The sequence below is a fragment of the Hyla sarda genome, chromosome 5 (assembly GCF_029499605.1).
Source record: "Hyla sarda isolate aHylSar1 chromosome 5, aHylSar1.hap1, whole genome shotgun sequence".
In the NCBI taxonomy this organism is placed as follows: Eukaryota; Metazoa; Chordata; class Amphibia; order Anura; family Hylidae; genus Hyla; species Hyla sarda.
Genome location: NC_079193.1, coordinates 185,273,568 through 185,285,963, shown reverse-complemented (window position 1 = coordinate 185,285,963; position 12,396 = coordinate 185,273,568). Strand labels below are relative to the sequence as shown.

General features: G+C 39.5%; 1 protein-coding gene across 1 annotated transcript; it reads left to right on the top strand.

Moving 5' to 3' along the window:
* The first annotated feature begins 508 nt into the window (after positions 1-508).
* On the top strand, positions 509-11,409 carry CAVIN4 (caveolae associated protein 4). Its single transcript, XM_056518450.1, has 2 exons — positions 509-913; positions 10,310-11,409. The coding sequence occupies exons 1-2, from the start codon at positions 509-511 to the stop codon at positions 10,964-10,966; spliced, it is 1,062 nt and encodes a 353-aa protein (XP_056374425.1). The 3' UTR covers positions 10,967-11,409.
* The last annotated feature ends 987 nt before the right edge of the window (positions 11,410-12,396 follow it).

Below are 12,396 nucleotides of genomic sequence, written 5' to 3'. Positions count from 1 at the left end.
GAATTTCATCTGTAGCATTCATCAGCTAATAAGTACTGGAAGGATTAAGATTTTTTAATAGAAGTAATTTACAAATATGTTTAACTTTCTGCCACCAGTTGATTTAAAAGAAAAAAGGTTTTCACCGGAGTACCCCTTTAAAGAAATTACTATACCTGGTGTCGAGGTCACAATAATATAGTGTTTTCGTCCACTACGCTGACCAGTTCTAGTGTCTTGTTCATTCACCCTGTTTCAACAGATGGTTTGGATATTTCAGTTAAGTAGCCGACGGTATTTTCTTTCACAGATTTATTACTCAGAGCATGCTTCCTAATTTTAGTGGTTTGGTATTTCATAAGGCATGTTGACCACAGTGCTTGAACGATGAGTAGTTATAAATGTCTTCCCAGCCTCCCGGGGTGGAGCTTTCTATATCATGTTGGAGACCTACTGAGGCAGCTGTCTCTTTGCTCTGACAACAGAGTCCTACACAGCAAACAGAGGACTTCAACTCCAACAAATAATCATGGATCATCATGAAACGACTTCTGATAGCATTAACCTCAACCGTCTGTCGGTTGTATCCGAAGATGATGAAGACCACGATTCAGCCTTAACTATTGTTACTGTTCTTGACAAAGTAGCCACCATTGTGGAGTTTGTGCAAGCCAGCCAGAAAAGAATCGAAGAACGTCATAGAGAAATGGAGAATGCCATCAAGACCATCCAGATTGACCTGCTGAAACTTGCACAGGCTCATAGCAATACCACCTATACTGTTAACAAGCTACTTGAAAAGACCCGTAAAGTAAGCTCCAATGTGAAAGATGTAAGATCTCGGGTAGACAAACAAAGTGATCAGGTCCTAAAAGTAGAATCCAAGCAAGAGGAGATGCTGAGAAAGAACAAGTTCAGAGTTGTCATTTTCCAGGTAATGAAGCGAACTCAATTGCAAGTGGTTGGGAGTTAAATGTTTCATGAACGTTATGTTTGGTGTACAAAGTGTTCAATACTCCAAGAGTGCTTCTACCTGTTTTTTTGTTTATGATAATTATTAAAGATGAGCGAACTTACAGTGAATTCAATTCGTCACAAACTTCTCGGCTCGGCAGTTGATGACTTATACTGCATAAATTAGTTCAGCTTTCAGGTGCTCCCGTGGGCTGGAAAAGGTGGATACAGTCCTAGGAGACTCTTTCCTAGGACTGTATCCACCTTTTCCAGCCCACCGGAGCTCCTGAAAGCTGAACTAATTTTTGCAGGATAAGTCATCAACTGCCGAGCCGAGAAGTTTGTGACGAATTGAATTTACTGTAAGTTCACTCATCTCTAATAATGATATATACTTTCAAATGATATATTTTTTACTTTTCAGCTTATTCCATATTTGTTTGTTTTCGCTCTTACATTTTCAACAACATTTAGGAGATATATTTTAGGTCAAAGTCGAACATATAAAACATAAACATTATAACTATGAGCAACTTCACTAAAGGAAGTTACGTTATAATTCAGTCTGCTGTGACTTGGGACCAATGTCATGTGAGTGTTTAGCTTTCAGTGTGTGAGGTAAAGGTTCTCGTCATATCTTCTATATTTAGATGTGTTCGTTTCCATCACCAGGCAGAGTAGATTGAATGGCCCTATTGCCTCCATGAATGGAGACAGGTGAAGCCATACATATAAACTGCACTGTTATTCTTCCACCATATTTAGAAAGGGCCTGTGCAGTCCAATTCCACTTTTCATTTCGAGATAGTCATCACCTTACTAATATGTATGTATGTATGTATGTATGTATATATATATATATATATATATATATATATATATATATATATACTTAATACAGGCTTTTTGTTTTTGGGCAGAACATTATAGATGACAAGTTTGTAATAATTAGATAGCTTAGTTTTTTTTACATAGTACAGTGCACAAACTATGGTGCCTATCTTAAAGATTTAATCAACCGGTGCTAGAATGTTAAACAGATTTGTAAATTATTTCTACTTAAAAATCTTAATCCTTCTAGTACTTATCAGCTGCTGTATACTCCAGAAGAAGTTCTTTTCTTTTTGAATTTATTTTCTGTCTTACCAGTTAATAAAAATAAAAAAAATTCCACTGGAATACCTCTTTAAACTTACAAATCAAACATGTCCTACTGCTGGCCTTAGGTACAGTGTTATTAATATAACTAACAGATACATATGTTGAATGTATCTCTTCTACACATTATCTGGACTTTAAAAGTATCTGCAACTTTTTATAGATATAGCGGAGAGAGCCAGCTATGGACCACCTCATCTCCCGTGTAGGTGTCTGCCCAGCCTGCCAGGGCCAGAATAAGAAACCAAGTCCATCCACAGGAGACACAGCACTGATCACCAGGTGCGGTGTAACAAAGTCTAGAAATGGATTGCACCAAGTATAAGTACATACAACGTTTCATCTTAAAAGCTTTTCTCAAGCTTGAGAAGCCGAAACGTTGCTTGGTGCAATCCATTTCTAGCCTTTGTTACACTGGACCTCATGATCAGTGCTCTATGTCTCCTTTGGATGGACTTGCAACTTTTGGATTGGATTGGCTTTTCACTCTCGTATATAACACAAAGGTTGTGTGAGTACTAAAATGGAAAAATGGGAAGAAAAGTCTGAGGTCAACCGCTAAGCATCTTCAGCTACATATCCTTGGACTATCATGCACAAAAAAAAGTCTTAACAATATATATAAGTAAATATGACTCCCTTGCTCACGTTTATCATTCTGTCTGAAACCAAAACTGGTTTTGCCCATAGCAACCAATCACAGCTCAGCTCTTATTTTACCAGAGCTCATTAACATATACAAGCTAAACTGTGATTGGTTGCTATGGGTAAAATCAGGCAGTAAGTCTAGGTTTACACTACAGCATTTCCAAGTGTAATTACGCTTGGAAATTCCGGTATAGCAGAATTCCATTGGTGTCAATAAATAAATCCGCTGCACGGTGCAGACTACAGAAATTCCGTCTCCTAATCCTGCTCATCCTTACTACAGAATCCAGGCGGAATACATTGCAATCTATGGGGACAGCAATGTCTGTGCAGTCTTAGCGCCAACTGATCCAGTGCAGGCCACTCTCCGAATCTCTGGAGATCATTTTTTTTTAGCCCTGCCTTATGGTTTCAGGGAGATTGATACATCTGGGTCTTTGTGTGTGAATTGTCACAGGCATATATTAGAATTTTAGTTTTATTTTGCGTAGCTCTGCTCCAGCAGCAGGATATCTATTTAAATATCCCAGTTACTTTGTAGCTCAAGACTATAATGGTCAGGATACAGGTTTGCCTAAATCTCATGCAAGTCTTAGCACCTATAGAGGTACATGGCAAGATATATTGTATATTAATCTATTGGAAATATATTTAGGGCATGCTTTATTAAATGCTTTAGCTATTCTTTATGTAGAACATAAGTTATCAGGATCTGCTGAAGATTTGAAGCTGTATAGTTTAGTATACATTGAAATCTGCAGTATAAAAATCTACAGCTTTAAAGGGGCACTCCCATGGAAAAAAACATTTTTAAATCAACTGGTGCCTCCGGTCAGCTGCGTTTTCGGCCGTATGTGGTTTCCCAACTGTAGGCAAAAACGCGGTCGGCCACGATTTTGCCTGCTGTTGGGAAACCGCATACGGCCGAAAACCGCAGCCTCCGGTCGGCTCATAGACATGCATTAAATACGGTTCCCCTATACGGCTGAATGCGGGCGGTGCGATTAAGCCCCCCCCCTCCTCCTCCCAACCGTATACGGGAACCGTAAGTACAAAACGTGGTGTGAAACCACCCTTAAACAGAATTGTAAATTACTTCTATTAAAAAATTTTAATCCTTCCATTACTTTTTAGGGACTGTATACTACAGAGGAAATGGTTTTCTTTTTGGATTTCTCTGATGTCACAGCCAACTGTCCAGAGCAGGACATCAGACATATGCTGCTCTGGACAGTTCCTGTAATGGAACAGAAAGAGGTCAGCAGAGAGCACTGTGGTCGTGACATCAGAGAAATCCAAAAAGAAAAGCATTTCCTCTGTTGTATACAGCCCATAAAATGTATTGGAAGGATTAATATTTTTTAATAGAATTTACAAATCTATTTAACTTTCTGGCACCAGTTGATTTTTTAACAAAAAGTTTTAAACGGGAGTACCCCTTCAAATCCACATCCTCTCATATGTAGCAGATACTATATGTGTGAACACACTCTAGGAGCATTTAGTGGCATTGGGGAGTGTAGACTGAACATATGAACTTTGCATAGCTTTGACATGCAAGTGTGTATTGAATTACCATACTAATGTCAAGTGATGAAAAGCTACACACCAGGAGTCGTAGCACAATACAATATGATATCATTCACAATGGGTATTCCCATTTTGTGATAAAAAAAAAGTACAAACCTTGTGAATGTATTCATAAGTAACTTTATTGTCTGCAACCACTAAGGGTATGTTCACACTGCTGATTCATTGGTGCAGATTTAATCAATATAAATAAATAACTGAAATATTCTGCATCAAAGCAACAGCGTGAAGTCCACAGCAGATTAAGAGTGAGTGAACGTACCTTATAGTAAGTAACATTCATTTAGTATACAGTGGTCCCTCAACATACGATGGTAATTCGTTCCAAATGAACCATTGTTACTTGAATCCATCATATGTTGAGGGATCCGTGCAATAGTAATATAGAAAGTTATACTCACATGTCCCCGCCACTCCGGACCATTACTGCTGCCCTGGTCGTCGCTGTCATCACGTCCCCGGGGTGTCCTTGCTGCTCCGAACAATCACCGCTGCTCTGGATTGTCGCTCTCCATCGCTATCATCACGTCACTGCGCACACCGCTCCTATTGGATGACGGAACGGCGTGCGCGGCGACGTGATGACGACGAAGGAGAGCGACGGTGATGCAGCGGAGCCTGAAGAGGACGGTCCGGAGCGGCGGGGGCAAGTGAGTGACACAGGAGCACACGAGGCACCTTAAACGGCTATCTGGTGGCAACTGAAGCAGTCTGCGCTGCCGGATAGCCGTTTATGCGATGGCCCTGACATACAAAAGCATCGTATGTTGATGCTGCCTTCAACATGCGATGGCCTCTGAGATGTTGGAATTATTGTATGTCGGGGCCATTGTAGGTCGGGGGATCACTGTACACTCCACCAACTAACAATAAGGCTCTGTGATCTGTCAGTCTTTTCTTAAAATAAAATGCAGCATTAGGCTAAGTTCACACAGCGGAAAATTTGCAAAATGTCTGCCCAGAAAATACGCAAGTCCCGCCAGCGCTAGGACCACTGAAATGCGCCATCTCCATAGACAACAATGAATTTCCGAGCAGAATCTACAGAAACAATACACATTCATTATTTCTGCGGATGCTAAAATTGGGATTTCTATGGCAGATGTTTCAGGTGCAAATTCCGTTGTGTGCGTGGTGCCATTGAAATGAATGAGACTCTGCAGGAGCGGACTTTCCAAACAGAATATTTTCCAGAGTATTCCCCTTGGAAACCCGCCATGTGAACATAGCCTTAGATTACTGTACAAGATTCACTGGAGAATCTAGTGTGTAGCATTAGGTTTAGAAATGGATAAAGGTGAAGCCTTTAGATAAGCACTTGGGCGTACATGAGCAGTTATATAGGTGCAGAAGAAAGAAGGTTTCATTTAGTCCAAATGTATTATAGTGTAATACTGTTTCATTGCTAAACTGGACCCTTGATCAGGTAATATACTTGGCTATTTCACACTGGATGATAAAATGTTGTCCTGGCTTTATTATGGCTTTTAAATACATGATGATAGAATAAACTTTAGTTGGACATTAATCCTTACCTGCAGATTACAGCAGAGTCTCTCAACCAGGTTCAGGGTGTGCACCATGTGTCTGTATAATTCAGGTAGTGTACAATAACAATAAGGTACGTGTGGCTGGCCAATCGCTAACAGTTTTGGCAAACTGATGTCATAATGGCGACCAATCACAGATTCCAAGATAACCAAAGCCAATCAGATGTTCCCCTGGTTTCATGTGTTATTACTCAGAGCACAACACGTACTGGCACCCATGAAAATCACTGACATTGCAGAATAGCAGCCAAAAATTTATAAAAATTCTACAGTATATAAAATGTCTACAGTGTATAAAACATCCCAAGTATTTAACATGAAATTAGTATTAATTTGCATTATTATGTTTAGTAGTAGTAGCAGCAGTAGTAATAGTAGCATTCTGTGAAGCCCCTCCCCCTCAGCTCTTTGTGCTACCACAAACCTTGTTCCCTTGCAGCCTCTGTTCACTAGGCTTCAGCAATAATGTGTCTACACGTCACCGCAGCAGCCTGATGCCATGCCACATCATCATTGGAGCCTGGGAACCTGGGAAAGACAGACTGATAACATAGTTACATAGATAGTATGGTTGAAAAAAAGACATACGTCCATCAAGTCCAACCAGGGAATTGAAGGGAAGGGTGTAAGGGGATAAGGGAAAGGGATGTAGTTTTATAATTCTGCATAAGCATTAATGTTATTTTGTTCCAGGAATGTATCTAACCCTGTTTTAAAGCTGTTAATTGTTCCTGCTGTGACCAGTTCCTGAGGTAGACTGTTCCATAAATTCACAGTCCTTATGGTAAAGAAGGCGTGTCGCTTTCAGCTTCCACAGATTTTTCGGTGGATCCGCAAGTACAGTAATCTGCTGCAAAATCTTCAATTAAATTTTATTGTAGATTTATTGCACAGATTTACTTCCCCATTAAAATAAAGTTTCCAACTAATCTGAGATCAATAGAAGACGGTCAATTAAACATGTGCACAAATTGACAGATAAAATCCACTTATGTTCCATTATTTGTAGCGTTTCACTGCTGTGACCTACATGCTCAGCTTTTCCAGAGTGGGGTCACCTTTTTGTCATCCAGGACATGTTCTGGTAACATAAAATAGGTAACATAGTAGCTTACAAAGAACCTGAGCTGTCACCGCATTCTAATCTTGGACATCCCTAAATGTATTTGAATGGTAGTATAACAGAAGGCAACAAGGTACCGTATTTTTCGCCCTATAGGACGCACCGGCATATAAGACGCACCCAATTTTAAAGGTGCAAAACCTAGAAAAAAAAAGATTCTGAACCCAACAGTGATCTTCAACCTGCGGACCTCCAGATATTGCAAAACTACAACTCCCAGCATGCCCGGACAGCCATTGGCTGTCCGGGCATGCTGGGAGTTGTAGTTTTGCAACATCTGGAGGTCCGCAGGTTGAAGACCACTGGTATAGGAGGTAGTACTCACGTGTCCCCGCTGCTCCGGACCCGTCACCGCTGCCCCGGATGTCGCCCTCCATCGCTGTCGCCGCGTCCCCGTGGTGTCCCCGTCGCTCCGGACGTCTTCTTCCCCGGGATCCACGCTCTCCGTCGCCGTCATCACGTCGCCGTCATCACGTCGCTACGCACGCCGCTCCTATTGGGTGACGGGACGGCGTGTGCGATGACATGATGACGTCGAAGGAGAGCGCCGGCCATGCAGGGGATCCCGGCACGGAGCAGCCGGGTTAGTGATATTTTCGCTTCAGACGCGGTGGTCAGCTTTGATCGCCGCGTCTGAAGGGTTAATACAGGGCATCACCGCGATCGGTGATGTCCTGTATTAGCCGCGGGTCCCGGCCGTTGATGGCCGCAGGGACCGCGGCGATAGGTGTGTATTCGCCGTATAAGACGCACCAACTTTTCCCCCCCAGTTTTGGGGAAGAAAAAGTGCGTCTTATACGGCGAAAAATATGGTATATCTCTGTGCCTATTCGATTTTATTCCTATCCCAGGAGCAAAAGGAAATATAAATTTTATTATTGCAATTATTAAATATTCATTTTAAATATTAATACTTTGGAAAAGGAACATTTGGGGAAAATGCCCATCTTCAGAACTAAATTTAATTTGTCAAACTGAAAATAGTCATGCATCCACCCATTTTAGCAGAGGAAGCTCGACATAATGTTTAAAGAGCACCCAAGATATATATTTCTAATTAGATATATAGGCAATTTTATGCAGAGCTAACAACATTTTTTAATATGTTTTTTTTTTTTGTTACCAAAGCAAGCCCTATTTACAAAAAAAAGTGAGCTTACCAGATCCAGTTGCTGATTCATCAAGAATACACTGAATATGCAGAGTACAGTAGTTATTGGATTTGCTACTGAATCATTCATTACCTTAGAAACAATATTGTACAAGATGGTGATAATGAAGAACCCCTTGCAATAGTTTGCTGACCTTATTGCCTAGTAAAGGAAGCATTACATGAACCATTTAACCCCTTAAGGACCAGGCCAATTTTATTTTTGCATTTTCGTTTTTTCCTCCTTGCATTCTAAAAATCATTACTCTTTTATATTTTCATCTACAGACCAATATTAGGGCTTGTTTTTTGCGTGACCAATTTTACTTTGTAATGACATCACTCTATTTACCATAAAATGTACAGCACAACCCCAAAACAATGTATGTGTGGAAATGTAAAAGAAAAGCGTAATTTAGCAAATTTTGGAAGGTTTTGTTTTCATGCTGTACACTTTACGGTAAAAATGACATGTTGTCTTTATTCTGTGGGCCAATACGATTAAAATGATACCCATGTTATATGCTTTTCTAAAATTGTACCGCTTTAAAAACAACTCAAACTATTTTAACAAAATTAGTATGTTTGAAATTGCCCTATTTTGCCAACCTATAACTTTATAATTTTTCCGCATAGGGGGCGGTATGAGAGCTCATTTTTTGCACCGTGATCTGTTTTATCGGTACCACTTTTGTTTACATTATCACTTTTTATTAAAAAAAATTAATAAAATGTGACAAAAAAGCAGCAATTTTTTTGGTTTTTACATTTACGTCATTCCCCATACAGGATAATTAACATTATATTATGATAGTTTGGACATTTATGCACACGGCAATTCCAAATATGTTTATAAGAAAAAAATTTATGCTTTTTTGCGGGAAAATGTGAGAATTAAAATTTTTATTGGGGGAGGGGATTTTTCAAATTTTTTTCCTTTTTTATTTTTTTTTACATTTTTTTACTTCTTTTTTTTACACTTTTTATGTCCCCATAGGGGACTATTTATAGCAATCAGTTGATTGCTAATACTGTCCAGTACCATGCGTAGGCATAGCACTGATCAGTGTTATTGGCGATCTTCTGCTCTGGTCTGCTTGATCTCAGACTAGAGCAGAAGACCCTGCAGATGGATGGAGGAAGGTTAGGGGATGATCAGATCCCCTCGGCAGCGCCGCAGGCGATCCGATCATCCATTTTTTTAATCAACTGGTGCCAAAAAGTTAAACAGATTTGTAAATTACTTCTATTTAAAAATCTTAATCCTTCCAGTACCTATCATCTGCGGTATGCTCCAGAGGAAGTTGTATAGTTCTTTTCTGTCTGACCACAGTGCTCTCTGCTGCCACCTCTGTCCATGTCAGGAATTGTCCAGAGCAGGAACAAATCCCCATAGCAAACCTCTCCTGCTCTGGACAGTTCCTAACATGGACAGAGGTATCAGCAGAAAAGAACTATACAACTTGCTGTGGAGCATACAGCAGCTGATAAGTACTGGAAGGATTAAGATTTTTAAATAGAAGTAATTTATAAATTTAATAAATCAACAACACTTTCCTTCTTTCATATACTCCATGAAAAAGACAAGCCCCAGTCCTGGTTTTCCCCAGTCAGCTCACACAGGCTTTCTGATCCTTCTCCACACCTTTGCTACTCCATTATGTAGGTGACAGGTTCATTTCATCCCAACATTCCCCGAGTTGGGGGCACCATACTGGGGGGGTCCATCATGCACTACACAAGGCACCACCCTCCTGTTTTTTTCTCTAACAGTTGTGATTGTGGGGTCATGGCCATGACCACTTCTTCTATTACTATAGCCCAGATGCAGAGGGACACTGTTATTTTTGGTCTTAGCCTCCAATAGTTAGAATGCTTTTACAGTGTGAATGCAGAGAGAAGCAGGGACCGGCTCTTACAGTGTGAGTTTTCATAAGATTTTAGTGTTTTCGTCAGTATGTTCAAAGTTAAAATTTGTAAAGCTGGCTTATCAAATTGTGCACTATAATTGAAAACTACTAAATACACAAACATACATATTTTGTATATTTAGTGTCTTTTTTCCAGAATTTTTTTTTTGTCTTTCCCATGTTTTCTACTTTATTATATTTAATAAACTTTTGGATCTAATTTCAAACAATTTTTATTATATTGCAGGAAGATATTGAGTGTCCAACTAAACTGAGCGTTGCTAAAGAATCCTCACTGGACGCGGCCTTAAGGGATAAACTTTACCCACAAAATGACCTCTCATCAGATGAAGAGTATGAAGTTCCTGAGACCAGGACCTCACGATTTAAAAAATCCGGCAAGCAGCGGATTGATAATATCAAGAAAGCATTTTCTAAGGAAAACATGCAGAAAACCAAACAAAACTTTGGAAATAAAGTGACCCGGATGCGCACAAGAATAGTGACTCCAGAAAGAAGAGAGAGACTAAGACAATCTGGGGAGAGGCTCAAACAATCTGGAGAGAGATTCAAGCAAAGCATAGTAAAGGCGGCACCCAACAAAGAAACATTCAAAATGAAAAAGAAGGAAAAGCAGCGCACCACAGCAGAAGGTCAAGAAGGGGAGAAAGATGACGTAGAATCCGTTTCAGAGGGTCCCATAGTTGAGCCCATCTCAGAAGTTACATACACAGAAGTGGTCACTATAAAGAAGAAGAAGAAGGAAAAGAATGGAGATAAGGCTGAACTTTTACCCGACCAGGAAGATCAGAAACCTGCCCCAGTTTTGGAAAAACCTTTGCTGAAACTAGAAACAAAGTTAGATGCAGACGAAACTCCACTTGTAGACATCAAACTGTCATAGGCTGGAAATAGAAGTGGAAGAAAGAGTTTGTGCCCTTGAGCACCTAAAAAACTGTGGAGCTTCAAAAATGTTAATGCTGCCCAAATACTATAATATTATCCATCATATACATGTATCATAAATCTGTACATGATCATATACCATGTTTTTTATGGCTTCAACACTCCTAAGGAATTGAGCACATTTGAGGGCGCTATCAGTCAGACACAAAAGCTAATAACAGGTGTCATTCTATAATTCCTTCCACGCTTTATTTCTATAAGGAAATAAAATATGAAACTACAGCAAAAAAAGCGTGACCGCTAGTTATGGCTAGATAGCAATGGTAATGAGGCTATGGAGTGATATAGGCTATGGTGCTCTACGTGTGGTTAGTATAGTTTATCAAAAAGGAACCAAAACCTTTTCTCATAGCATGTTAAATAATGGGTTTTTTTTTGTTTTGGATACTGTTTATTTTATTTTATTTTTTTTAATAATGAAATGTTATTTTATGTGTGATTATATACATTCAGATGTGTGGTTGATCAGTATAGTCCTTAAGTAAACACCAGACACAAGTCAATATAGAAGACATCAAAGGGGTACTCCACTGGAAAAAAAAAATGTTTTAATCAACTGGTGCCAGAAAGTTAAGCAGATTTGTAAATCACTTCTATTTAAAAATCTTAATCCTTCCAGTACTTATCAGTTGCTATATTCTCCACAGGAAGTTATTTTCTTTTTGAATTTCCTTTCTGTCTGACCACAGTGCCCTCTGCTTACACCTCTATCCATGTCAGGAACTGTCCAGAGTACAAGCAAATCCCCATAGTAAACCTATTCTGCTCTGGGCATTTCCTGACTTGGACAGAGGTGTCAGCAGAGAGCACTGTCAGACAGAAAAGGAAATTAAAAAAGAAAAGAACTTCCTGTGGAGAATATCGCAGCTGAAAAGTACTGGAAGGATTAAGATTTTTAAATAGAAGTCATTTACCATTCTGATTAACTTTTTGGCACCAGTTGATTTCAAAAAATGTTTTCCAGTGGAGTACCCCTTTAAAATATGTGGAATTCCTATAGACAAACATTATTTACTGGATGAGAATGGTTTAAATGTAAATTTCTTTGCCTTCATTAGCTGTGGATGAATATATCCGTTCATAAGTTGTGCCAAGTGGGAATGACTTTTTATTGGGAGTGTTTTCTGTCATTAAGTTAGGCTTTGTTCACACTAGTATCATGCGTTTAGTTAATGAAGCCATGAGCTGGATTATGGATCTGTTTTTTAAACAGATCCCAATGAATCTAGATGGCTCTAATTTATTACTACTACTTATTATTATTACTATTATTAGAGTCAATTGGGTTCCAGTATTTTTGAGGCAAGAATAAGGCTAGATTCAGACTACCGAATCTCCGGGCAGAAAATTTCCGCCCGGAGATTCCGA

Coding starts and splice junctions, on each gene's coding strand:
- CAVIN4 (XM_056518450.1), top strand. CDS start 509: ATGGATCATCATGAAACGACTTCTGATAGCATTAACCTCAACCGTCTG. Junction 914..10,309: donor TCAGAGTTGTCATTTTCCAG/GTAATGAAGCGA, acceptor ATTATATTGCAG/GAAGATATTGAGTGTCCAAC.